The sequence below is a fragment of the Dipodomys merriami genome, unplaced genomic scaffold (assembly GCF_024711535.1).
Source record: "Dipodomys merriami isolate MVZ:Mamm:240054 unplaced genomic scaffold, mDipMer1.0.p SCAF_37, whole genome shotgun sequence".
Taxonomy (NCBI): domain Eukaryota; kingdom Metazoa; phylum Chordata; class Mammalia; order Rodentia; family Heteromyidae; genus Dipodomys; species Dipodomys merriami.
The window spans coordinates 65,360-91,191 of NW_027205270.1; the positions used below are offsets into that span (position 1 = coordinate 65,360).

The 25,832-nt window shown below is 45.9% G+C and overlaps 1 protein-coding gene across 1 annotated transcript in view; it reads right to left on the minus strand.

Annotated features, from left to right (window-relative positions):
* The window catches only part of Tgfa (transforming growth factor alpha), a 148,852-nt gene that overhangs the window by 39,040 nt on the left and 83,980 nt on the right, over window positions 1–25,832 (minus strand). The window contains exons 3-5 of the mRNA XM_069988908.1: window positions 20,488–20,605; window positions 11,175–11,324; window positions 8,423–8,532 (exon numbers count right to left, since the gene is read on the minus strand). Coding sequence (XP_069845009.1) covers window positions 8,423–8,532; window positions 11,175–11,324; window positions 20,488–20,605 — 378 coding nt within the window. The remainder of the gene's footprint in view (window positions 1–8,422; window positions 8,533–11,174; window positions 11,325–20,487; window positions 20,606–25,832) is intronic.

Sequence of the window (25,832 nt, forward strand, 5' to 3'; positions counted from 1 at the left end):
CAGGCTAGTGGAGCATTTCTCAAGTCCGGCTTTACATTTCCTCTCCCTTTTAGGGGGCTCCTTGGCAGGGCTCAGATAGATGACTTTGTAACAGCAGACCCTGTCTGGTTCCAAAGCATCTTTGCAGCTGTAACACCATCCTTGAAGCTTCCCTTGGAGCCAATGCCATTGCAAAGATGTTCCCTCTCCATTTCCTTCAGCTTATTTTTTATTTTATTTTTTACTTCCCATGTTTGTTTGCTATGGGTCTACTTCTGCACAGCCTCCAACACCAGCCACGTGGCTTTCCTTACAGAATTCTGTGAGTTTTCTCACTTCTGTACCTCAGATGAACCCACTTAAAAGGAAGACCAAGCCTCTATATCTCCCCAGGGGCTAACTTCTGCTAGACATTAAGGAATATAATTAAAGCTGAAGCAGGGTGGGATGTCCAGAGTGGGTACTAGACACTCTGAGCTCCAGACATACCCCTTTTCCTATACCACCTGCTCCCTGAGGCTTGGTGCATTCCAGAGGGCAGAAGAGAGTGAATTAGAATTATCTGGAGAGATTGATTGCCAAGCTCCACCTCCGTGTATTCAAATTCCTCACTTATCTGGACAAGAGCTACTACCCTAGTGGATCAGGCTTTATGATGCCTAGCTTCTGTCTGGGTGCGATTACTCCGTGTTTCTGGAGGCAAGCATCTGCAGCAGAGACCTCGTGGCCTGCTGCAGGTAGCATGTCCTGCAGAAAGCCAATGCAGAAAGTTTCAGGAGACAAGGTCAGTGCTGGCGCAGAGATTCCACGTAGCTGTTAAAGAAAGGAGCTCTGAGCTAGAGAGGAGGTCTGGCTGCCTGCTCTGACAGTATAGACCAACAAAATTGGAAACAAAGCTTGGGCCAATTGGATCCTAAGAGGCTGGATCTGAACATTCTAGAACATGGGTTTCAAGTTGTCTTCTGCATGTCACCTGGACAAGTAAGGAAAGATTTGGTTGTCTCTCATGTTCAGAGTTTGAAGATACTTGAAATTTATAGGTGCTTTTTCCTGGAATAGGTCCTATTATAGACAGTCCAGTATACCAGGGACAGCCCCTGGATCCAGGTTCTGGAAGGCATACAGTCTCAGCAGGACTGGAAACAAACAGGGGAAGTAGTAGAGTCACACTGGTTAGAAACAAGGCCCTACATATGTTCTTAGAGACTGAATAGAATCTTGAGAAAGACCAGCAAGAGTAGCAGGCTTTTCTCTTTCTTTTCTGATAGTGCTGGAGTTTGAACCCAGGGCCTTACACTTGCGGGGCAGGCATTCAACCACCATGTCCCCAGTGTCCCCAGTCCTTTGTATTTTAGTTATTTTTTGCATAATATCCTGCTTCCCCCCCCCCCCCGTCAAGACTGGATTTCAATCCTATTTATTGTTCTTGCATAACTGGGATGATAGGTGCATGCTACCATGTCCAGCTCTTTAATCACTGAATGGGGTTTTCTGTATTTTTTTGCCCAGGCTGGCTTTGATCTGTGATCCTCCTGATCAATTCCTCTTGAGTAGAATTGCATGTGTGAGCCACTGTGCCTAACTCCTTCTGTTGGGATGAACAAAGACAGACTATGGGACTAGGGACAAAGAATTGTTGGGTTTCCTTTAGCAAGTTAGGCTGATCTAAGCCTTCTGGGTCCTGTACAATGGGGTCTATGCGCTCATCACTTTCTACAGAACATGAACCTCCTTAGGGAAGGTTCATGCCATTGAGCTGTGATCTCCCCCTTAGCTTCCTTGCCATAAGCTGCTCATCTGTTGCATGCAACTCAGCAAGACCAGGTGGGAAGTGTGGAGGACTTATCATATGAGCTCAGATATTAGGCTGACAGTGCAGAACAATTCCTTACAGGGAGATCCTGGTAGTGGGTGGAGGTTGATGGGTTATGGCCAGGCATGTCTATCTTTCTGCTAGACTGATCCAAATAAATGCAGCTTCAGAAATAAACTTTCATTTTTATCCATGAGGAAGTGAAGTTTGCTTTCTTTGCAAAGACTCAACAGAGCTTTTCCTAAAGTCATAGCCTCATGCAAAAATCTATCCCTATGTGGAAACCTACGGCACAGTGGTTCTCCAGTTCAAGCATGTATCATGTTACCTGGAGGGCAGATGGGGAGTGGGATACTCAAAGAGTATCCATGTCCTGAAGATTTGCATTCCTAACAAGTTTCCAGGTAATGCTGCTGATCTGAGCTGATGTTTTAAGACTAAAAAAAAAACAACCAACCTTATTAACTCCATTAACACAAACTTTCTACTTTAAAATTGCATGGTCTTTTTGAATTTTGTCAAGAATAACCCAGAATGATTTTATTTTTACATGTAGCCTGCCTTCCCACTCAGATCTCAATTCCTGTGGGAAAGGGATTGTGTGTTGTCTACTTTCTCCATATTAGTCAGTATTGTTGGACACACAATCAATGATATAAATTAAGAAGAACTTGATTAAGCAGACAGGAGTCAATGATGGTTAATTTTTGGATTTCCACATTTTTGCAAAAGCGTATCAATTTTTTTCCTTACATTTACAGAGAAAAATTTTCATTTTTTCTAATAATATCCTAAGTCCATGAAAGAAAAACTCTAGTCTTGATTTAGGAAAAAAGAGTTCATTCCTTCATCCTTCCAAACAAGGTACAGTACACAACTGAACAACAATGTATATTCCTGAAAAACACAACTATATCTAATATTGCTCTACTCTTTAAGTAAAATTCAGATATTAAGGAAAAGAGCCACTAATCACATGGACACATTACAGAAATCAAAATTAACTTACCACACAAAATAAATTAAAACATTAAATATTAACCTTTTCAGTGCAACATATACAGAAGTCAGAGTAATAAGTTCTTAAAAAAACAGGGTTGTTACAATAAAGATAATGAAAACTTGAACATTTCAGTAAGTTATTACACTAGGAAGAAGAGCTGTTTTTCACCACACACCACTGGGTCTTCCAGAAAACTTGGTAATATCAATGGCTAGAGAGAATAGGTCTTAATGTGAGAAACACTAAAAACAGTCAGGCATAGTGGCTCATGCCTGTAACCCCAGTTATATGTGAGGCTGACACGAGAGGATGGAGAGTTTGAGGCCAGTGAGATCCTATTTCAAAAACAAAACAAAACCACAAACAAACCCCAAATACAACCCTAAACATGTGCTGTTTGTTGAACTTCCTTTGGTTCTGGGCTTTTGAACCATTTCCCTCTCCTTGATTTGGGAGAGATGAAAGCCCAGAACCTGCAAAGGGGTAGTCTTCTCCTGAGCAGTGTTCGAGTGTCATTGGTACATCCTTGTCAAACTGCCTGGAAAAGCATCCAGTGGCCCGCATGCTTGGGAAAGTTGTTTGGAGACATCAGGCAGTTTTCTACACCTGTAGAAAACAATGTGCCCTGTGGGTGGTGAGCATCAGTTCCTCCTTTCTCAGACAATGGGGTCCGGGGACCAGGGTGCTGGCTGCTGCTGGAACACTTGTTAATCTCACTCCTTGCTTGGTTCCACATGCAGTGGGGTCCCCTCCTCCAGGCTAGAGCTGGCTGGATTATGTCTTGCTATGTAGAAATGTTTGCTATCCCTATGCTTAAAGTCACAACCTGAAGAGCACTGGCTAAATCCAGGCTCCATAAAACTTTGGAGGCCTTTTATATAATTCATTCCCCACCCACACCCCCAATGGGGGATTTTCATGGTTTCTGAGCTCACTGTTCAGTGTGTGGCTGCTGCTTCTCTGGAATGGTTTTCTCTAATTATAACAAATTTTAAGAAACTTATGACTTTCTGAAGGACAGGGACACAGGAATTCTGCAGAGATGGCCTAGGAGATACCCTATTTGGGGGGTGCCATTCCTAGGGCACTGTCTCTGAGCCTTTTTTGTTCAAGGATATTGCTCTATCATTTAGGTCACAGCTCCATTTTTTTTGGGGGGGGTGTCCAGTCGTGGGGCCTAAACTCTGGGCCTGGGTGCTGTCCCTCAGCTCTTCAGCTCAAGGCTAGCACTCTACCACTTGAGCCACAGTGCCACTTCTGGCTTTTTTCTTTTTTGCTTATGTGGTGCTGAAGCATCGAACCCAGGGCCTCATGCATGCAAGTCAAGCGCTCTACCACTGAGCCACCTTCCCAGCCCTCCATTTTTTTTGAATGGTTAATTGGAGATGAGTCTCATAGACTTTGCTGCCTGGGCCAGCTTCAAACCGCAATCCTCATATCTCAGCTTCCTGAATAACAAAGATTGCGGGCATAAGCCACCAGTTTTTAGCTAGGAGATGTACATTTAACTTGGAAAGATAATTTTTTTTTTATCTACCCAAAGAACTACCACTGCCATGAACGGTGGATTTGATCTCTAAAAGAGAAACCACCAAAGAAGTCAGATTATCATATACTGCAATGTGGACCATGGTTCAACCAGGTTACCTCAACCCAACCTCAGCCTCTGGCCCTTTTCAGACCTTCTGGTGTACTAAGTACTGATTTGGGAGGCACTTGGGAGGCCCATATTTGAGCCTGATCACCACCTGGATGTACTGGCATAAAGAGGGGCACTCGCAGTGTGATTGAAAGCAGAGTACTGAGACACTCAACCTGAGATCCTCCCAGGAAAGGAGGATCCATCCCCGTGGGCTCCTCTGCAGAGTCTCTTGGATGCCAATCACTGATACAGCCTTTACATGGGACATAGATCCTTTCATTTGCTAGGTGAAGAAAACCCCACAAAGCATTTGCATATCAGTATACACTCTTTAAAAGCAATGGATCTCCAACAGACTCGAAAAGATCGTCTTAAACTCCCAGTGTAAACTGAAGTTAAAAACACATGATGCTCCTCCACTGTCAGTGATTTTCCTAAGCCAAGACCTCATACTCAGCAGGGTTTGATGAGAAGACTGAGTGTGAACTGGAATCTAAAACCAAAGTCAGCTGACTGGTCTCTGAACAGTTGTCTACAAGTCAAGTCTTGATCTATAAATCTTTCATGGCAGGATTTGCCCAAGGAATACAAAGTTAAATCCATTTTTGGATAATTTAAAAACCCTGCTGGGCATTTTAAAATATATTACATACCTGTAATCTCAATACTTGGGGGCTGAGATAGGAGGAAAGCAAGTTCAATGCTAGCCTGAGCTAGCCATAGTGAGATCCTGTCCCCCAAACAACAAACCCCACCCCTGAAGCCAAAATACATGGTGCTATGTTAAATATATATGTGGGGGCTAATTCTGAACAAATTCAATTTCTGAACTTAGTGCTTCAGGTATAGTAATGAGTGCCAAAGAGAAGACATGGGTCAGACAATTGCCTGAACTGGAAAAAAAAGGCAAATCACACGATATTTCATAGGAATAGAACTGGGAAGAATTGGAGGAAAGACAATATTTTCTGATAGAAACTTCAAACCAGCTTTCAGAGGTAAATTAGGTACACTGAAGAGCTACAGTAAGTAGAAATCTTTCACTTGTCAAATATTTGTGGATAGCTTCCTCATAAGAGTTTATATATTATTTCACTGTTATTCTAAGTTTTAATGAATATCTGAAGGGCTTTACCACTTTATACAGACAGGCTCCATGGGTCAAACACTCTGATGCTCAGGAGAGCAATTTTGCCTTCTTCCAAGGGGAAAAACGAGAGGCTTAGAAGCATTTTCATTAAAAATGTCAGCATCCTGAATGGCAAAGGTGGGTGGGGTGGGGACACTGGAATAGTTCTCTTAATGCTCGAAAATAAATAGGAAAGTTAAATTTCTCCTTTAAAAAATAAAGCAACAAACCAACCAAGCAACCACATGGAAAATACAGGACTGGTCTCCTTTCATGGATTCAGTCTGAAATGCCCACAGCTCACTGCCCTAGCTGGGTGCATGAGGATGTGAATCTGTTTAATCACTAAGCAATGGAAGATGGATTATATTTACCCTGTGTATACACACAGGCGGCCCTGTCCTCTCTCCCAACAGAAGGGACAATCTCTGCCACTGGGCTTCCTGGCCTTTCTACCAGAACATATCTGGAGATTGACCTGCTTTGTGTCTTAGATGGCAAGGCCTCTGATCCCCAGAGTCTGTGATCATATCATATCCTTAGGCTCCATCTCCATAGTTCCCAGGAGGCTTTCCCAAGTCTTGGATTGTCTCAAAGGCCATTCTCACTTTTCAGCCAGCCACATATATCATTAATGCAGATGTTTGATGGAGTTTATCCTTTTTGCATGGGCTTAAGAGATGAAAAACAAAATCATTTTCCATAATAAATAAGACATTATCTTGGAGCGTGGTGATATCTGGGAAGGTGTTCGTGTATCCATAGAAGACATCCAGCTGGTTGGGGGTCTTATGACCAGAGAACATGGCTCCACTGACACTGTTATCTTCATGTAACAATAGGCTGTTTTCTTTTCTACTTTACTATGCCACTTAGCAGATCAGAGAAGGCAGTGGCAACAATAGCACCTCCAGGGTTCAGCAGGATTCTCTTGCCGGGAGGTGGCCCATTGGGAAGAAATACAGCCCAGAAGCTATGATGGACAGGAGGCAACTCGGCACACCTGCACTCAGCTGCTTACAGATGTGCATACCTGACGCAGGTAAACAGGAAGGGCACCCTTTGCAGTTCTTGTATGACCAGTCTTTAAGTTTGGACCACTGATTTCTTCTTTAGAGTCCCAAATGGACAGCGTTTTCAACACAGTCTCGAAGGCCTACAGTACACAAAAGGCTGTGCAGGTGATTGTAGGTGGAGGAGGAGAGGTCTGCTGGCATGTCTCAGGTGTCCCCAGTGTTGCTGTCCTGAAGAAGGCCTTTTTTTTTTGTCTTTCAGCAGGCTGCTTCAGGCCAAGTTCCTCCTCAGAGTTCCTCAGACTACTGGCAGGAAGGAAAAATAGGTTTAGCACTGTGGGCCAGCCCTCAGCCATACTGGCAAAAAAAGCTTGGACATGGCATCAACCAATGTCACCACCTTCTCTTGGGAAGCTAAGCCCGAATCTCAGGTCCTTTGGTTCAACTTCAGTAACCTTTAATAACTTCTGAAATGGTGCTTTCATGCTAATGAAAGCCAGCCAGGTCAAGAGGGAAATGAGTTGTAGCAGTGGGGGAATGAGGTGGGGTGAGGGTGGATGCAGCCCAACTGAAGCTGTGAGGCTTCAGTTCAACCTAGCTATAGCCAGGGTAGCTCACAAGCTGGTTCAGGGCCTGGCATGGCTTCTCCCAAGACGAATATAGACCCACTTCTTTTCAGTGTGTAAGTCCTGAGCGTCTTCTCTGCGGCTGCATAATGAGGCAGTATGGACATAGCCCTCAGCTTCTGAGTCCAGCTCAGCCTGGACATCTGTCTGCTCTGTTTCTTTTGGAGGTGTGCAGGACAGTGTATAGTCTGGGGGTGAATCACATCAGTTCTAGGCCCCGCAGGCCCAAAGCTGGGCACACATATCAGGGACAGGAGCCTCAGTCTTGGAGGCCATCTCTGAATGGACCAGACCCTCTCCTGCCCCAAACTTCTCAAATGTGGGAAGAGAAGGGACATTTGCAAATAACTGCACTGGAAGTTCAGAAAAATGCTACAAATGACTACACATTTTCTTAAGAGATTTAAACTGTGTGTGTGTGTGTGTGTGTGTGTGTGTGTGCGTGCACACGTGCACGTGTGTGCACGCATGTGTGCTCATGCATGTGTGCCAGTAAGTAGGTCTTAAATTCAAGGTTTCACTCAAGGCTGTTGCTCTACCACTTGAGTCACACCTCCACTTTCAACTGGAGATAAGAGTTTCTAGGATTTATCTGCATGGGATAACCTTGAACCAGGATCCTCAGATCTTAGCTTTCTGAGTAGGTAGGATTATAGATTGTAAGCACTGGCACCTGGCCTAAACAATTTTTTATTGGTGGTATAAGAAAAAAAGATACCTTCCTTAGCACCATGAGTGTTTCCTTTTCTTTTGTTCTTTTCTGGTTGTTGGTAGAGCTTGAACTCAGAGCCTGGGTGCTATTCCTGAGCAATTTTGCTCAAAGTTAGCACTCTACCACTTTGAGCCACAGCATCACTTCTGGTTTTCTGGAGACAAGAGTCTTAATGGGCTTTCCTATCTGGGTGGGCTGGCTTTGAACTGTGATCCACAGCTCTTAGCCTCCTGAGTAGCTACGATTTCAGGCATGAGCCATAAGTGCCTGACTTACCATGGGTGTTTTCTCATGGTAGTAAAAAGAGAAGCAAGTGGGGTCTTCAAAGGCCCTAGCTCTCACTCTCACATTCCCACTAACTCATGGTAGAACCCAAGCAGGCCTTCAGGAGACTGATTCCTCATATCACTCCTGGGTCACACTCCTTTTCAGCCTCCTGGCATGGGTGCCAGCTTGGAGTCACTTTCTCCAACCAGACAGTTCCTTTCTCAGAGCAGCCCTTTACCTGTCTCTGAATGGCAGCAAGCAGTCCTTCCCTTCAGGAGGGCACTGGGTTTTTCATGCCGGCAGATGAGGGCACGGCACCAATCACAGTGTTTTCGGACCTGGCAGCAGCTGTAGAGACAAGAAATGATCTCAGGATAGCCTGGCCCAGCAACTCTGGGATCCCCATCAGCCTTCCTTAAGGGGTCCAGGTACCGTGGGGGAGCTCAGCGCCCATGGTGGTGGCCCACTGGGACAGATGCTGGCCAATAACAGAGATACCAGCTGGCTGCTCCCAAAGAACCAGTACCATTAATGATTGTAGCTTCTTGAGCTGGTAGAGGGGACTGGCTCCCGCCCAGCTGCTAGCTCCATAAAATGGGTTTAGAAGCTCCACCAGTAAGGTAGGGGTCCCAGAACAGCCATCAGGCCTAGGACCAGTAGCCACATCTGTCTGAGGGCCACAAGGTTGCAGGAAGAGTCATTTTTCAGGCCTGGCCAGTGGCAGAAGAGGAAATCTGGGTGGCTTGATCGAGTTGCCCATAAAAGACTGGGAAAATAGTATCAACAGCTTTGACTCCTTCTTTGAGCATGAGTATTCTAGTTTCACTATTCTAGTTTTACAAAATCTAACCATGTTGTAAAGCTATGGGTTTAAGGGGCTCCTGACTTCCTTTGTGGGCAGCATGAGGACCATTCAGAGTTAGCAAGAAAAAATAAAACAAAACCCAAAAATCAACCAACCAAGGAGCCTTGAAAGAGTTGGGAAGAAAGCACCAAGATATCACTTACCTAAAGGCCATGGGATATAAGAAAGGATTTCATTCCAAGTACTCTAACATTAATGTAATATACACAAACATAACACAATATGTATATTCTATATATCTATGCACTGGGGCTGGGAGAAATTTAAAAACGGACATATGACAAACTGACAAATGATCATCTGTGCCGTTCTCTTGGTGCTGGTGGTATTTCAAGATCCCCACCCCAGCTTTCTGCCATCTGGTTCTGCCTTGGAAGATAAAGTTGGTTTCATATAATCTCAGAGAATGGACTTGACCTTCTTGCCTAACCTGTTCCTGATGCAGGTGGAAAATGTTAGTTCGGAGAAGTTGGCTGGGGCTCTGGACCCTCCTGAGCTACAGCATCGGGGTTAGGACCCTGCTCAACACCATAGCAGAAAAAGGGATAGGTCTAGATTCTAGCTCTGTCAGTAGCTCTAGCTTATAGCCAGGTACCTAGAGAGGACTGCCATGCTTACTTCCAGCTGGCAGTACCCTAGGTCGTGGGATCAAGGCCTCTAGACTATAGCATGGGGTGAGCTGGTCCCAACCAGGATTCTATAACTCAGCAGGGCCCTAATATCCAGGCAGCCAGTAGCAGGGTGGTTGAGGGTTTGAGTATGGCTTTTAGTGGTGTGGAGCTTAGACTCTGGGAGGGATGTGCAGGGAAGGTACAGTGGAGGGTGGTTCTGGTAGCCTCCTTGGGAATAAAAGATGCTCTTTCAGTGTCTAGATTGGTCCTGTCTCTAGAGAAGCTAGCAAAATTAGTGTTTAGTCCCTCCAAGAAGGTCCATATGGGTCCTAAGTCTTGTTCCTGAGGAGCTGGTACCCTTTTGGTCATAGGAACAGGTCTATGGTGACAACACACAGCTAAGCTGACCATGAGAAATGAGGCCAGTGTCCTATTAGTGGCTCCTGACCACTTGAGGCTTGCTTCTGCCCTGTTTGTCTACGCTATTATAGACATGTGTTCTTAGGACCCTTACAGGCAGAATGGATGTTGCTTAGGGAGGAAGGAAAGGCTTTCAACCTTTACCAGAGCTGGTTTGGTCTAGGAGAAGGGTATGAGCAGCCTGTGGCTAGTGGCAGGAGCTGGGTTTCTAAGGTATGATCTCACTTGTTGTCAGATCCAGAGGCATGTGCTTCAGATGTCTCAATAGCAGCAAACCAACAGGACAGAGTCTCTTATTTGTCTATGTGAAATCTAGGTAATGGTGGAGGGCACAAGTCTGGCTTCTGCATTGACACGGAGCTGTTTACTCCAGCCTTGACACAATGGTCCATCTATTTCCTGTCTCACCATGAGCCAGTCCACAGCCCAGCAGCCTTTAACTGACCTATGAATTCCCTGTGCATCCAATTAGGTATAAAGAGTTCACTCTGTGACTTAGACTTCAGCTAGTTCCAGGGAAGGGAGAGTGGGGGGGGGGGAGATAAATCTGGCCTTGGGCCAGGTTTTGGGACAAGAGCCCTGTGTTGCCAAGTCACTGACTCTACAGAGCTGCCTGGTGGGTAGATAAGGCCAAGCAAATGAACCGGGTATGGGGCTCAGTAAAAGCTTCCTGGAGGATACAGGATTTTGAAGGACAAAGAGAGGCCAAGTGATGAAGCGGGAAACAGCTGGAAAAAGTAACGGTCGCCCGTCTGCAATAATAGCAATAGTGGCCTTTGAGGTGACTTTGGGTTTTGTTACTGTCCCAAAGAATGGTTACTAGCTCTTCAGAGCATCTATCTGTTTAACTCACCATTTCCAAGGCTCCAAGAACAACAGCAGAGGGGGAAGTGAGTCTTTGGTTTGACACTGGCTTCCAGCAGTGCACAGGAACACAGCTGGGTCTGGCTGGGGATGTCCTAGGCCTTCGCATGGCCTGGCTGCCACATTTAGCTTAGAGTGAGACCTGACAGCCATGCACTGGGCTGACAAGACCCTGTCACGAGCTCATGCTGTAGATGTCCCTGGTAGGGCTGGGGGCAGCAGATACTCACTGTATCAGCACACATGTGATGATGAGGACAGCCAGGGCCACAATGGAGACCACCACCAAGGCGGTGATGGCTTGTTTCTTCTGACTGGCGGCCACCACGGCCAAGAGGTCCGCGTGCTCACAGCGTGCACCGACGTACCCAGAATGGCAGCTGGAGAAGAAAGGAATGTCAGTCCACTTCTCCAGGGTCTCCTTTCCCCAATTTACTGTGCCAAATCTTGGGAGATAACACAGCTAATGTGTTTAGGTCAAGAAAGTCATCTTGGCAATTGAGAAAAAAAATCTAGGTTATTATTTTTTTAAATTAAATGTGTGTTTTCAGAATTTCTGATGAGAGAAAGAAAACATACTTGTCTAATTGGAGACATCACATGACTTAGCCTTTCTGTCTTCTCCATCAAGTTTAATTAGCCTTGCCAGGATTTCCTGGATGGCCCAGTGTTCAGGGAACATTCAGCAGGACATGGGCAGGACTGGTGAAGTCACTAGGCTCCTTGGACCCTGGTGTCTGTGCATCTAGCAATACTGGCTGACCTCCAATAAGGAAAGGAGAGGCATGGGAAGTCATGAATGAACATGCAGGTGGCACTAGCCAACGCTCCCCCTCCCCCGCTCCATGATTTTCCTCAATAGAGGCTACTTAGAATATGCACGAATCCTTTTTTTATTGCCATTTGAAAACATTTGACCTCAGAAGTCCCATAAAGGACTTCTAGGAGGGGCAGTCCCATATCACACTCTAGGTTTAATTGTTTCTCCTTTCAGAGATAACAATGCTAGCTATTTTCTTTTCTCGTTATTTTTTTTAAATGACTCTGTTATGATTAGCTACTCTGTAACTTTCACTTGTAGATTAAAAGGCCTTGGAGAACAAGGAACTCTGAAAGAGGATTACTGAGCCTGGGTACCTGCCATGGTGCCAAGCCAGCCCCAGGACCTTTATATGTGAGATTCCCCTTAAGCTGGCCACCTCAGCTACCAGGGATAAATGTGGTCTGTTTTCTGAGAGTCTGAGTTTTTCCCAGTGTTAAAATTTCCAGCATTTTGAGAGTGTAGAGACAGGTATTATATAGGTTTAAGATTTATGGTAAGCAGGGATGCTGAAAAGTTGCTGATGGAGGAGTATCCTGGGATATAAGAGTAGACAAAGGAAATGTTTAAATTCAGGTACTGGTCCTTTATTTAGTGCCTGTACTAGGGCTTGAACTCAGGGCCAGGGTGTTTTTCCATAGCTTTTTCTCCGAAGGCTGGTGCTCTTACCACTTAAGCTATAGCTTTACTTCTGGGTTTTTGTTGGTTAAAGAAAAGAATCTCATGAACTTTTCTGCCTAGGCTGGCTTTGAATTGTGATCCTCAACCCCCTGAATAGCTAGGATTTTTTTCTCCTCTGTCAGAAGCTGGGCTATGGTCAAGGACCAGGGCAGTCTCGAACTCATGTTCCCCTTTTCTCAGCTTCCCAAGTACTGGGTCACAGGCATATGCCATCATACCTACTTTTGCTAAAGCTTATTTTATTCTTAACATGTTTTCTCAATTCATCCTTGCATGAAAAAAATCAAGTCCTTCTGGAGACTTGAGTTTATAGCCAGGTCTGCTGCCTGAGTCTGGCTCTCACATTCTCTAGGCTGATTCACCTGTCTGCTAGGGAGACTGGGGCAGAGTGTTTCAATCAGACCTGCTTTTTAGGTTAGCCTCTACGCTTGGAAGGGTAAAGTATTTGAGAGTTTTGAGTGCAGCGTGAAGTGCTTGTAGTCTTTGGTAAATCAGGAAGCTGAGGAGGGCATGGGTGTGGAAAATGCTCGTCAGTGTCTCTACAGACTGGGGAGGAAAGACCAGGCCCTGGTAGTGGAGGCTCTGATGGGAAGACTTCTCTTGTTTTTTGTTTTTTGTTTTGGGTCAGGTCATGGGGCCTGAACTCTGGGCCTGGGCGCTGTCCCTCAGCTCTTCAGCTCAAGGCTAGCGCTCTACCACTTGAGCCACAGTGCCACTTCCGGCTTTTTTCTTTTTTGCTTATGTGGTGCTGAGGAATCGAACCCAGGGCCTCAGGTATGCAAGGCAAGCGCTCTACCACTGAGCCACCTTCCCAGCCTTGGAAGACTTCTCTTGTAAACTGGGATTGGGATCTCCTACGTCTGAAAAACACTGACTCTCATAGTTCCAAGCAATGGGATGGGAAAGCTTTATTATTATTATTATTATTATTGTTATTATTTTGGTGGGGGTCCTGGGACTTAAACTCAGGGTCTGGGGCTATCCCTGAGCTTTTTTGCTTAAGGTTCGTGCTCTATCATTTGAGCCACAGTGATACTTCCAGCTTTTTCTGAGGAATTTATTGGAGATAAGAGTTTGGTAGACTTTCCTGCCTGGACTAGCTTCAAACTGGGATCCTCATATTTAAGTTTCCTGACTAGCTAGAATTACACATATGAGCCACCACTGTCCAGCTGTTTTTTTTTTTTTCCTGTGAAGCAGAAGCAGAAGCAGAGAAATAGCTTCCTAGGTTGGCACTGGCCCTTTCCCACTGAGGGGAGGAGGAGAGCTCCAGGGGACCAGAGTGGAAGCTGGGAGGTGATCTGCAACATCTAAACTGTCCATGTCTAAACAAAACTGCAAAGGGTTACTCCAGCCTATCCTTAAGTTTGTACCCTGTAGCCAGATGCCTCTACCTTCCAGAGGAGCCCTATGAGGCGAGATTCCTCTGTGTGTGACACCCATTTCCTGCATGGTCCTAACCCATGCCCTCCACTATCTAGGTTCCAGCCAGTCCAAGTCCTTTCCCCCTCATTCTCCCAGCACAGTGTTAAATGCACACACCGGACCTAGCAGAATACACAATCTAGGCACCTAGGATACACCTGTGGAATGTGCCAGGGGCTGCTGTGCACCTGCCCACTCAACGTCTGGTATCCTCTTGGTGTGGAATCTGATTCCTCTCCATCCTTAGACTGTGTGTGCATATTTGTGTGTGTGTGTGTGTGTGTGTGTGTGTGTGTGTGTGTGTGTGTGTGTGTGCATACCAGTACTGGGGCTTGAACTCAGGACCTAACACTTTTGTTAGGTCATTCGAGGCTTGCCCTCTATTGCTTAAGCCACACCTCCACTTCTGGCTTTCTGCTGGTTAACCGGAGATAAGAGTCTCTTGGATTTGTCTGTCCAGGCTGGTTTTTGGACTTTAATTCTTAAATCTCAGCCTCCTGGGTAGGTGGGGATTACAGGCGTGAGCCATGGACACCCAGCAAGACTGCATTTCAAAGATCACATTCCCAAATTTATATGCTCTACTACTCATTCATTCACCCAGATATTCAGTCATCTGTGTCTCCATAGCTCATGCCATGGCTCTCCTGACCCTCTCTATCTTTGAACACCTGAAAGTCCACGTCTGCTTCTTTCCTTAGCTTCTTTGCCTTTGCAGGCTGGGACCTTGTTCTACAAAACACCTGGCTTTGCAGTTGCTCTTGTGAGTTGGAAAGAAAAAAAAGTTGGTGACATACTTTTTTGTCTTTTTAGACTTAAGTGTGCTGATTATCCTAGAAACAAGTTACACAGGGAGAAGAATCACCTCGCCTGGTTACTAGCAAACCATGATTGACTCAGCTGCTGTCTTCTCCTTCACCCCAGCCAGACACTGGCTCCCATCTGGTACACCTTAGAATCACCTAGCAAGCTTTGGAAAATATAAGAATCTAGGTCAGGAAATGCTCAGCCAGTTGCTCTGGGCATATGGTGATTCTAGTGTGCAGCTCAGTCTGAGAAACCTCGTAGGTAGAACTACCATGAAACTGGGAACTAACAAGTCAAAAACTGGCCAGTTCCTCTTCCCTTCCCCCTCTCTGAGCAGTTCCCCAGGGTGGTAGCATAGGACCTTCCAAAGAAGAACTGGGCGATGTTGCATCTCTGCTTAAGCATCTTAAGAAAGGCATCTGGATGAAATAGGAGTCATTTTTATCACAAAGGGGCACAGGAGAGGTGCAGCTGGACCAATTTCCTGTTTGGAATGGGCTTGGGGAGCAGTGGCAGCTGTTTGTCAAAACCAAACTGCTAGAATGCTGTTTTGTTCTGTTCTTCTGAACAGGAAGTTTGACAATCACATTGGGGCTGTTTCCCCACAAGGAGAACAAAGAAGAAAGAAGAGGATGGAAGGAAAGACCATCACCTGGGGTGCCTGGGAAGGATTGGGTACTTGTTTGAGCTGCAGAAGAACCCAGGGAGGTCAGGACAAAAGATGAGTGCTCCAGCCAGGTGGCTGAGGCCTTTTCACTTTAGGGTTGTGTGTGTGTGTGTGTGTGTGTGTGTGTGTGTGTGTGTGTGTGTGTGTGTGTGTGTGTGTGTGTGTGTGTGTGTGTGTGTGTGTGTGTGTGTGTGTGTGTGTGTGTGTGTGTGTGTGTGTGTGTGTTTGTGTGATGCTGGAGTTTGAATTCCAGACTTCACATTTGCTAGGCAGGACTTCTACTTACTATTTGAGCCTTATCTCCAGTGGGTTTTTTTTTCTCTGATAATTTTTGAGATAAGATCTTCCTTTTTTGCCAAGACCAACCTGGCCTGCAGCCCTCCTATTTATACCTTCCACAATACCTGCATTATAAGGCACATACCATCATGGCTAGCCTTTTCTGTTGAGATGGGTGAGGAGAGGATTCCAAACTTTTCCTGGTTGGCCTAGAACTTTATCCTCTGAATCTCACTCTCCTAAGTAGGATTACAGATGTGAGCTACTGGTGCCCAGTATTGTTTTTGGTACTCAGGAGCAAACGCTGTGGCTGTAGTCCCTCTATGTTAACACAAAGAACAAAATTGCCTATGAAATACCATTTTTCTCCTCTGCCCAGAACTTGAGGGATTTCTCTAAGTCCCTACTTTACCTAGTTCACAGTATCCTATATTGTCATATATTAACATAAAGATGATGCATGTAAAGATATTTTTTCAAGCTGGGCCCAGCTGCTCACACCTATAACTCCAGGAACTTGGAAGGTAGAAATGGGAGGAACATTGGTTTGATGCCAAAAGGTAGCAAAACCTCCTCTCAACAAACAAGATGGGCATGGTGGCTTGTATCTGCAATCCCAACTGTGAGGCAGGTGTAGGCAGGAGGATTACCACATGAGACTGTCTCTTGGTGTTTTGATAGTTTATGTTACACTGGGATGGTCTGTGGTAGGGACCACTGGGTCCTTGGCTGACTGTAATTTGTTGTCATACTTCACTGCGAGAAAGCTGTCAGGGAATTCAAACACTGGAAACCTTTAGGACAGGTGAGAAACTTCTAATATGTCCTTCGATGACAACACTGGAACCCCTGACAAAGTCATGTTGGTGGCTTCTTGCAATCCTCGCCCTTTGTTTGCAGGCTTTGCAGCCAGCAGCCAGGAGCCTGAGGAATCTTCCTGAGGACAAGAGTGGACACCAAGCTGGTCTTTCCTGAGCTCTGCTGATACGCTAGGTCCTAGCGAGATTATTCAAGCTGGTCATAAATGCTCACATCAACCATACGTGTTTGAGGATGATTTTCACAGCTTTGACTATTTCTGACTAGTGATTTTGTTGTCCATTTTCTGATTTTATAGGTTAAGTTTTCTGGAAACTTAAAAGACTATTGGTATGGAAGACAAAGTCTAAGAATGCCATTATTTTAGAAAGAGCATCCTCTTTTGAGACTACAGTCTTGACCCACTGTGGCTTCTGTATAAAGCTAAAACAGATGGGACCTTGCCCCAAGGTATGTCAGTTTTATTGACCAGAATGTTGTCTGTGTCAGTTTGGGGTGGTTCTTAAGAGCAGGGACAGAATGTTCTGGCTTTTTCTGCACAGACCCAGAGTTTCTAGTCTGTTGGGAATTATTTAGAACATTCTTCTAGTTGCTGTCAATACAAAAAGGTATAAGGTGTGGTCCTGTCTTATGGAGCCTCTGAGCCTGCAGGTGAGGAAGGGAGGTTAATGAAGCCACTCACCATTGCTAGGGGCTTGGCTTGCTGGGCTATATGCCCTGAGAACACTGCACAGGGGATGGCATTCTACACTTGCCTCCTACCAACCTGCACTTTCAGAGCAAGAATGATCTTCAGATGACCTTGTTAGGGGCTGGCCATGCAGCCTTCAGGGTCATGCATGTGAACGTATGGGGCCCAGCCAGCTTGCATCAACATGCCAGTGCTGGCAGCAGTGATAGAGACCAGTGTTTGTGTCAGGCAATGCAGGGGAAAGCTAGGAGTCAGATTCAGAGAGGATGGACCCTATCTGGGGTGATGGGCGGGTGCACTTGAGTCCCAGGCCAGTGGCCCCATGTGAGAGGCCAGGCCCTGCATTGTTACTCTTGTGCTTATTGAAGAGTAGTTGGGCAACTGCAGGGAAGCTTGAAACCTGATGGCTAATTAGAGCCACTAAAGAACAACGTGGAGCATTACCTACTGTGACACAAAACACATCTGTCCCTGGGCCACCAAGATCCAGGGGACAAATGAGGTAAAGACTCAGGCACAGCCATGCCTCCCCCATGTCGTCAGCGTTTTCTAATTGCCAGGGTGTGTCAGTTGTCTTATTCTGTGCACATGGCCTATAGGAAGGACTTGCAAAGAGTCTGCAGTCAGAATCCTGAGCAAGAGGCACCCTAACCTTTCTAGAGGAAGGTTTATCTGCAGGGATATATCTTGCTTGGAAACAGGGGCTTAGTGATTTGAAGTGAATTTTGTAAGCTGATAGGATGGGGTTGAAGGCTGGACCGATCGGACTGGATCCCACCTCTGCTATCAACTAATTCTAAGGCACTGAGTAAGCCTCAGTTTCTCACTTTTATAGTAAGGCAAAAATCTCTACTATGCAGGGAAGTTCTAAGGCATCTTGGGGAAATTGAATGTGGAATGCTGGGTACTAAGTATGGCATGAGCTATAGCTTTTGCAGAGAATTTAATATCACTACAAGAAATATTTATAAGCTAGGTACATGCCTGTAATCCTAGCTACTCAGGAGGCTGAGATCTGAGGATCGCAGTTTGAAGCCAGCCCAGGCAGGAAAGCCTGTGATACCCTTATCTCTAACCACCAAAAAGCTGGAAGTGGAGGTGTGACTCAAGTGGTCGAGTGCTAGCCTTGAGCATAAATGCTTGGGAATAGCACCTAAGCCTTATGTTTAAATCCTAGGACTGGCGTACACACGAAGAAGGGAGAGGAGAGGAAGGGGAGAAGGGAGAAGAAAGGAGAGAGAAGAGAAGGGAGGAGTGTGCCAGCAGTAGACAATTATCTTCCCTGAGCTAAGAACAGGATTTAGGAGGCCAATGAAACAAGAGGAGAAAAGTCACCCACCCTCAGTTCTTGAAAGCTCTAGAACCTAGTGGAGCCTTAGTTTGGCTCATCTGATGGTTCAGAGTGCCAGCTCTCTGAAAGTTTGTGCCAGCCCCTGATCTAGTTGGAAACATGGAGTTTCTGACCCACTTGGCACTGGGGCTTGGCTTTTTCACTCAAGGCTAGAACTCTACCACTTAAGCCATACCTCCACTTCCAGCTTTTGGTGGTTAGAGATAAGAGTATCACAGGCTTTCCTGCCTGGGCTGGCTTCAAACTGCGATCCTCAGATCTCAGCCTCCCAAGTAGTTAGAATTACAGATATGATTCACTAGCACCAAGTGCTGACCCACTTTTGATCCGAATGTGACAATGGCTTATTCTAAGTTGCCAGTGCATAGCCCAGCCTGGGCACTGTTGGCAGAGAGAGTGTCATCTACCTATTAGCCAGGAGGCTTCAAGACATTTGGGCCAAGAGGTCAACTCCCTTTGGGGCTAGTGTTTTTCCACAATGGCCTTGGTACTAATAAAAACAACCCCATTGGGGCCCCTGTTGTGCATTTTAATAAGAATGATAATCCTGAGTGATGACAGTGTCTACTATAATCAACGTCATTATGCTTTGTGTTTATGGGGTGGGGAGACATTACCCAGAGGAAGTTGGTCAGTATGCTTTTCTTCTCCAGGTGGGGCTCAGAGGCGCCCAAAGGCCATGTCCAGGCACACATAGCTCAGCTGTGATGGCAGCAGACTTATTTGCATTCCTCCTCCCAGGCCCAGTACATCTAATACCTTAAGCATCATGCCTAAGAACTTCAAGAGCCAGAGTCTAAGCTCTGCTGTGTGACCTGGGCTAAGACTTTCTATGCCTACTCAGGAGTCAACACACAGATCATGCTTGAAACAGAGCCTGGCATGAAGCAATAGTTCAGGAGATGGGCTGGGAAGTTGGCTCAGTGGTAGAGCGCTTGCCTTGCATGCCTGAGGCATGCCGGCAAGTGGTGCTGTGGCTCAAGTGGTAGAGCGTTAGCCTTGAGCTGAAGAGCTGAGGGACAGCGCCCAGGCCCAGAGTTCAGGCCCCACGACCAGCCCCCCCAAAAAAAATAGTTCAGGAGATGCTGGTATCAACATTTCCTATTATTGACAGCTCTACAATACCATATGGTTAGAGCTCATGAGATGTCTAACTCTCGACCATTTCTGATCTATAAAAATAACAATTCATGTGGACCACTGTTGCTTAACTAGTAAGTGATTTTTGTCTCCTAAGGGATTCTTGGCAATGTCAGGAGGCACTTTGATTGTCACAACTGAGGAGAGTGGTTCTGCTGCTGCTAGTGGGTAGCAGATGGCTAGCAACATTCAATGCATGAGACAGTCACTGAAGATTATCTTGCTGCAAGTGTCGGTAATGGCTAGGTTGAGTATAGGTCTTCTTTACACACACACAAACACACACACACACATATGAGAGAGAGAGAGAGAGAGAGAGAGAGAGAGAGAGAGAGAGAGAGAGAGAGAGAGAGAGAGAGAGAGAGAGAGAGAGAGAGAGGGAGGGAGGGAGGGAGGGAGGGAGAGAGTATTCTTTCAACTATGGACATATTGTCTTTAAACATCTTCCAACCTTATGTGGTGCCCACTGCCTGGATGTTAGAGACTCACTCCCAGCAGGCACTGGCTTCCAATCTTGTCTCCTCCCATCTCTGTGCTGTGGTCATCAGACCTGTAATAGCTGGGCCTCGTCACATGATCTGCTCTATCTGCTTGCCTGGTAGTCAGATTCTGACTCCTGCTCTTCTCTGATGCTTTTCTTTCCTTATCTGGCTGATATGACAATCGCCAGGACCCACTTCCAGAGATTTGAATTCTGTATGTTAGGGTTTTGAAGCAGATGTTTCTAGGCCCGCTGCTCTGATCCTCCGACTTGTTCAGCTCCAGTGATCTCAGGAGCTTGTGGCAAGCCTTATGGAGGGACATGGTCTTTTTAACAGGATGCTTGACAGCCCCATGACACCAGGAGATTAGGGGACACTTACACACATGCTGGCTTGTCCTCCTGCACCAAAAACCTGCAGGTCCCATGGAGGCAGAAGTGAGTGTGGGAATCTGGGCAGTCGTTAAAATGTGATACCACTGCTGCTGCCACAGGAGGGTCTGCTGGGGAGAGAAAAGGTGCAGAGGTCAGATCTGGGCACAGCTGGCACATACATTCCCATGGCCCCTACCTGCCATTCTCAAGACAGGTGGGGCCCCTGACTTCCTGTCTCCAACTAAGGGCTCATCCTGTACAGCTTTCATTTGCTTCCTAATATCAAGTGTAGGACCATACCCCTTCCATCAGGTGCCTTCTGACTTTTTCATGGTTAGCAAACCAGTGTTCCCCAAATTTCAGTGCAATGATGCCAAAGCATTTTTAATCCTAGCTACTCAGGAGGCTGAGATCTGAGAATTGCAGGAAAGTCCATGAGACTCTTATCTCCAATTATCCACCAGAAAACTGGAAGTGGTGCTGTGGCTCAAGTAGTAGAGCACTCACCTTGAGCTGAAGAGCCCAAGGACAGTGCCCAGGCCCAGAGTTCAAGCCCCACGATTGACAGAAAAAAAAAGACAAGAAAAATAAATTCAACCAAGTAAGTTTCATTTTTGTAAAGTGATAGTAACCATTAAAAAAAGACATCATTTACAAAAATCTATGTTCAAACATGGTACCAGAAGAAACGTTAAAAGGAGCCTACAAACAGTAAAAGAATGCAGAGGCAGAATGGCTAGTGATGCAGAAAGATATTCCTGATATACTAGAAGTGAAGCTACTTGTTTCTAGCAGGGTGTGTATAGTGAGATTCAACTGGATCTGAGGAAGTCTGGAGTGGCAGACATTGACCAGGGAGTAAGTAGGTCTTGGTATGGAGCGAAGAGGAATTCCTTATATTTAGCAACAGGATCCATGGGAGTGAAGCAGAGTCCTATTGGAAAGTCCAGAGAAGGTGAGAGAAGAGAGACCCAAACTGGGTCATCATCCCTGTGTGGGGTGCTCACAGTCTTGATGCTTGAGGGCTGAGGCAGGGGTACCCAGTCTATTAGGGACTTCCTCTTCTGGCTTTCAGACAATTCAGGAGCAATATAATGCCTACGGCCCTGGTGGACCTCCTGTCCTACCCAGAAGGCATTCTACCCCCATGGCCAACTGTCAAGAGCCTCAGCGGCTCCCTCACAATGGCAGGTAGGGAAGAAATGGTCCCCATCACCGCTTCGCAGTGCATTTGTGCTTGTGTCTTGGGCATTTGGGGAAATGAGTCTTTCCTGCTTATTCTTGGAGCTCTTGCTTTCTGAGGAAGGGCAGAACATTTTCTGTTGTGACAGTTTACAGCAGCACTGACTTTTAGAAATCCCAGAATTCCTGTGAGAAAAGGAGAGGCTAAAAATGCAAACAGGATCAGAAATGAAGTGGGCAAGACTATGGGTACTGGTTAAAAGCAGGCACTTAGAAATCGTGGAAATCTGGGTTCAAATTCTGCCTCAGCCCTGGACTTCTGGCTGCAGCAACTGCTAATGCTTCAATGGCTCTGACTGACTACAGTCACCAAGGCTGGGGTGGGCACAAAATGTGAGAAACTATCTTAAAAACAAACTCAAAAGCAAAAGGGCTAGGAACATGGTGAAGCCCCGAGTTCAACTCTCAGTACTACCAGATCAGTTCAAACACAGTCAAAAACCCTGGATCTGTCTCTTGGGACACATTTCTCCAAATGAACCTATCATAGTCCTTTCCCCTCTACTGATGTGGACTTAGCCTCTCATACTAAATGGCTTGGGGAGTGCTTTATAAACAGGTACCAAAAATAAGGGATGCAAAAAAATAAAGGGGTGTGGTGGGAAAAGGGGTAGGGAGACCCAAGGTGAAGAGAGAGAGGAATGGGAGGGCAGGCAGGAAGAGAAGGGAAGAAATGGAGCTAGGGTAGGAGAAGCAAAAAGAGGTGTTGTATACCAGTGGTTCACACCTGTCATCCTAGCTACTCAGGAGGCTGAGATATGTGGATTGAGGTTTGAAACCAGCCCAGGCAGATAAATCCAAGAAACTCTTATCTCCAATTAATCAGCAGAAAGCCATGGTGGAGGTGTGGCTCAAGTGGGAGAGCACTAGCCTTGGGTGAAACAGCTAAACGAGAGTCAAGGCCCTCAGTTTAAGCTCCAGTACCAGCACAAAAAATAAAAACAAAAGGAAAATCCCCAGATAGTTCCTTTGAGAAAAAGCCCAAACAAAACATTGCGTATTAATTATATTCACTTTTGAAACTTTTTCAAATGCTTATTTCTTAATTATAAAGAAGTATATTGGGCTGGGGGGTGTAACTCCATATAGAATGCTTTCCTTTTCTTTCTTTTTTTTGTTTAGGTCTGAGACTGGGATTCGAACTAGGGACTTGCCTCTTTTGCTCATTGGCTAGTGCTCTACCAACTGAGCCATACCTCCAACCCTTAGAATGCCTTCCTAGCAGGTACAAGGCCCTGAGTTTGAATTGTAGTAACATACGCACACATACACACAAGCAGCAATTTTTTTGAATCTACCAATATATAATATCTTGTAACATATATCCCATGTTTAAAATCTAGTGCTGGGCGAGAATCACACTAGTATACACACTGCACACAAACACGCGCATGAGCTCATTGTGTTCTCCAGTACAATCACAAGCATCTTAAAAAGAAGTATTTAAGGGGCTGGGAAGGTGGCTCAGTGGTAGAGTGCTTGCCTTGCATGCATGAGGCCCTGGGTTCGATTCCTCAGCACCACATAAGCAGAAAAAGCTGGAAGTGGTGCTGTGGCTCCAGTGGTAGAGCGCTAGCCTTGAGCTGAAGAGCTGAGGGACAGTACCCAGACCCAGAGTTCAGGCCCCATGACTGGAAAACAAAAACAAAAACAAAACAAAAAAAGAAAGAAAGAGGCAGAAATGTCCTCTGAAGTGATTAATTGTTCTCACAGGACCCCAGTATTTTCCCCTGAAGAGTGAATTGCGAGAACAAGAGCAATCCTGACCTCTCCACCTGACTGGCTTCATAACTGTAAGCTAAGTAACCGCATCCCCCTCCTCTGCCTTTTTTAAAAAAAGCTCCTAGCCTCGGACATTTTGTTAAAGCAACAGAAAATAGTCTAATACAAAGTGTGAAACATGCAGTGAGTAACAGGGAAGAAACTTTTCATTTTGGGGAAGGGGGAAGTCTTCTATATAGATGTTTGTTGTATCAAAGAAAGAATACCCCCAACCCCAGGCATTGTCAGCCCAGACAGACAGGACTGTTGCTGGGGCTGTAACAGAGGAAGCAAGTAGGGGGGGTGGGCAACCATTTATTGAGTGCTTGTTGTGTGCCAGTGCCTTCCTTACCTCATTTGATGCATTGTTATAAGGCAAGTGGCCACCCAGGGACTAATTTGCCCAATAACTTTGAGAACTAAATCCTCTTTGAGGTAGGGTGTGTGTGTGGGAAAGGTGTAATGCTGCTTTCAGTTGTGTTATAAAAATGACTGCTATAAAGAAAACCCCAGTTCTCAACATTTCCCCTGAGACTGAGTCTCTTAGACTCATACTTATTTTTTTTTCTTTTTAAGATGGGGCATGCTATGTAGCTCAGGCTGATCTCAAGCTTATGATCCTCCTATCTCAAGTGCTGAGATTATAGATGCGTATCACCACACCTGAGTTTCTCCTATACATCTCTTCCCACTTTCCCCCCTTTTCCTCTTAAATTTTTCTTTTCCCACCTCCCCCTCTCTCTTTCTTTTCTTTTTTCTTTTTTGTACTAGTACCAGAACTTGAACTCAAGATCTTGCTTAGCTTTTTCCATTCAATGATGACACTTTTCTACTTGAGCCACAGATCTACTTGCAGCTTTTTGCTGGATAAGATCCAGGAAATTCTCAGATCTCAGCCTCCTGAAGTAGCTAGGATCATAGCTACTATCACCTGGTACCTGGTGTATTTTTTTCTTTCTGAAAACTCAAGAAAATATCAAATGCTGAAAAGAAAGGCCTCTGGACTTCAAATGGAAATACAGTCATGTAGAAAAGATGAGAGAATGCAGCCCAACAAATAATGCTCACAGAAAGCCTTCCTTAAAGTCTAAGAGGAGGATAGGGCAGGGCAGCTCCAACCCTCTCCTCCAGGCACCACATATGATTAGCACTTGGGCTGATAAGAAAAGCAAATGTGTGGGTTTTCTATAGACTCCTGGCAGCTGGAATTTCAAAGATGCTCAGTTCCTGTTGTCATGAAATTTATGAGAGGCCTCCTCCAATCCAGGGACCAAACACATGTTCTCCAGGCACCATTGTGCAGACACCATTGTTCTCCAGGGAAGCTATCAAAACTTTGCCCAGAGACCGCAGACCCACTAATAGGGCTGAGAGTCCAGTCTCAGTCACAGGAAGAGGGTCTGGAAGAGCAATCCAGGGGGCAAAGAAGCCCCAGATTCAACTCACAGGAGGAGGGAGTTCTCCTGTCTAGAAGAGCCAAGGAGATACCGTTTGGCCAGATGTGCTCCCAGAGGAGCAGTACCACATGGCTGAGCCCTAATTGGACTTCCTGTGGAGCCAGTGGATGATTGCTGGTGGTGGTGTGGCTTTTCTCTCTCTTTCACAGATGTCAGAAGTCCTGGATCCTGAGCTTACATCATGTATAGCCATTTCATTAGTTCCTCAGAGAGCCTGGCTCACTTTCTGACCATTTCATGACATCTGGCTCCTCTGGAGGAATGTTCCGCCAGGGATTCAAGCTGCCACCAAGTATTTTCACACATTACAATGGCAAGGCTGACTCATTCCTCTTCAGTGAAGATGGGTTTCCAAGCACCCCCATTCCCCATAAGCCAGGACAGGAATAAACTAAGAGGCACCCCTGTCTTTCAGGAGTGGAGCCCTACTTTCACCCTAAGGCTGGGTGGAGTTTGCTATGGGTCTGGGGGTTTCCCTCAGGGCAGCAGCAGGCCCAGCTCAGAGCTCAGGAGGGAGTGTGTGACCCTGTAGTATTGACCAATAGTGAAGGAACAGCTGGTGCAGAGGTGACCCTGGGAAAAGGGGAGGGGTAAGACCACAGGACTTAGAGGTGAGCCACACAGGACACAGGCCCCTCTTCCGTGGATGATAGGTGAGCTATTGCCATGTCTGCTCTAGGGCTGGGGGCTGGGAAAGAGGAAGAACACCATAAGCATTTAGTGGAGGTGATGACATATTTTTTTACCACATAGAGAAATCACCTTGAAGGTAACTCCACAGGAGTTATCTGCTCTCAAATGAGCAGAAGTCAGGGAAGGACAGAAGAGCGAGTCCCTTTATATTTACAGCACAAGTAGGAAACTCTTCCCATTCTGAAGTGCTGCTACTGAC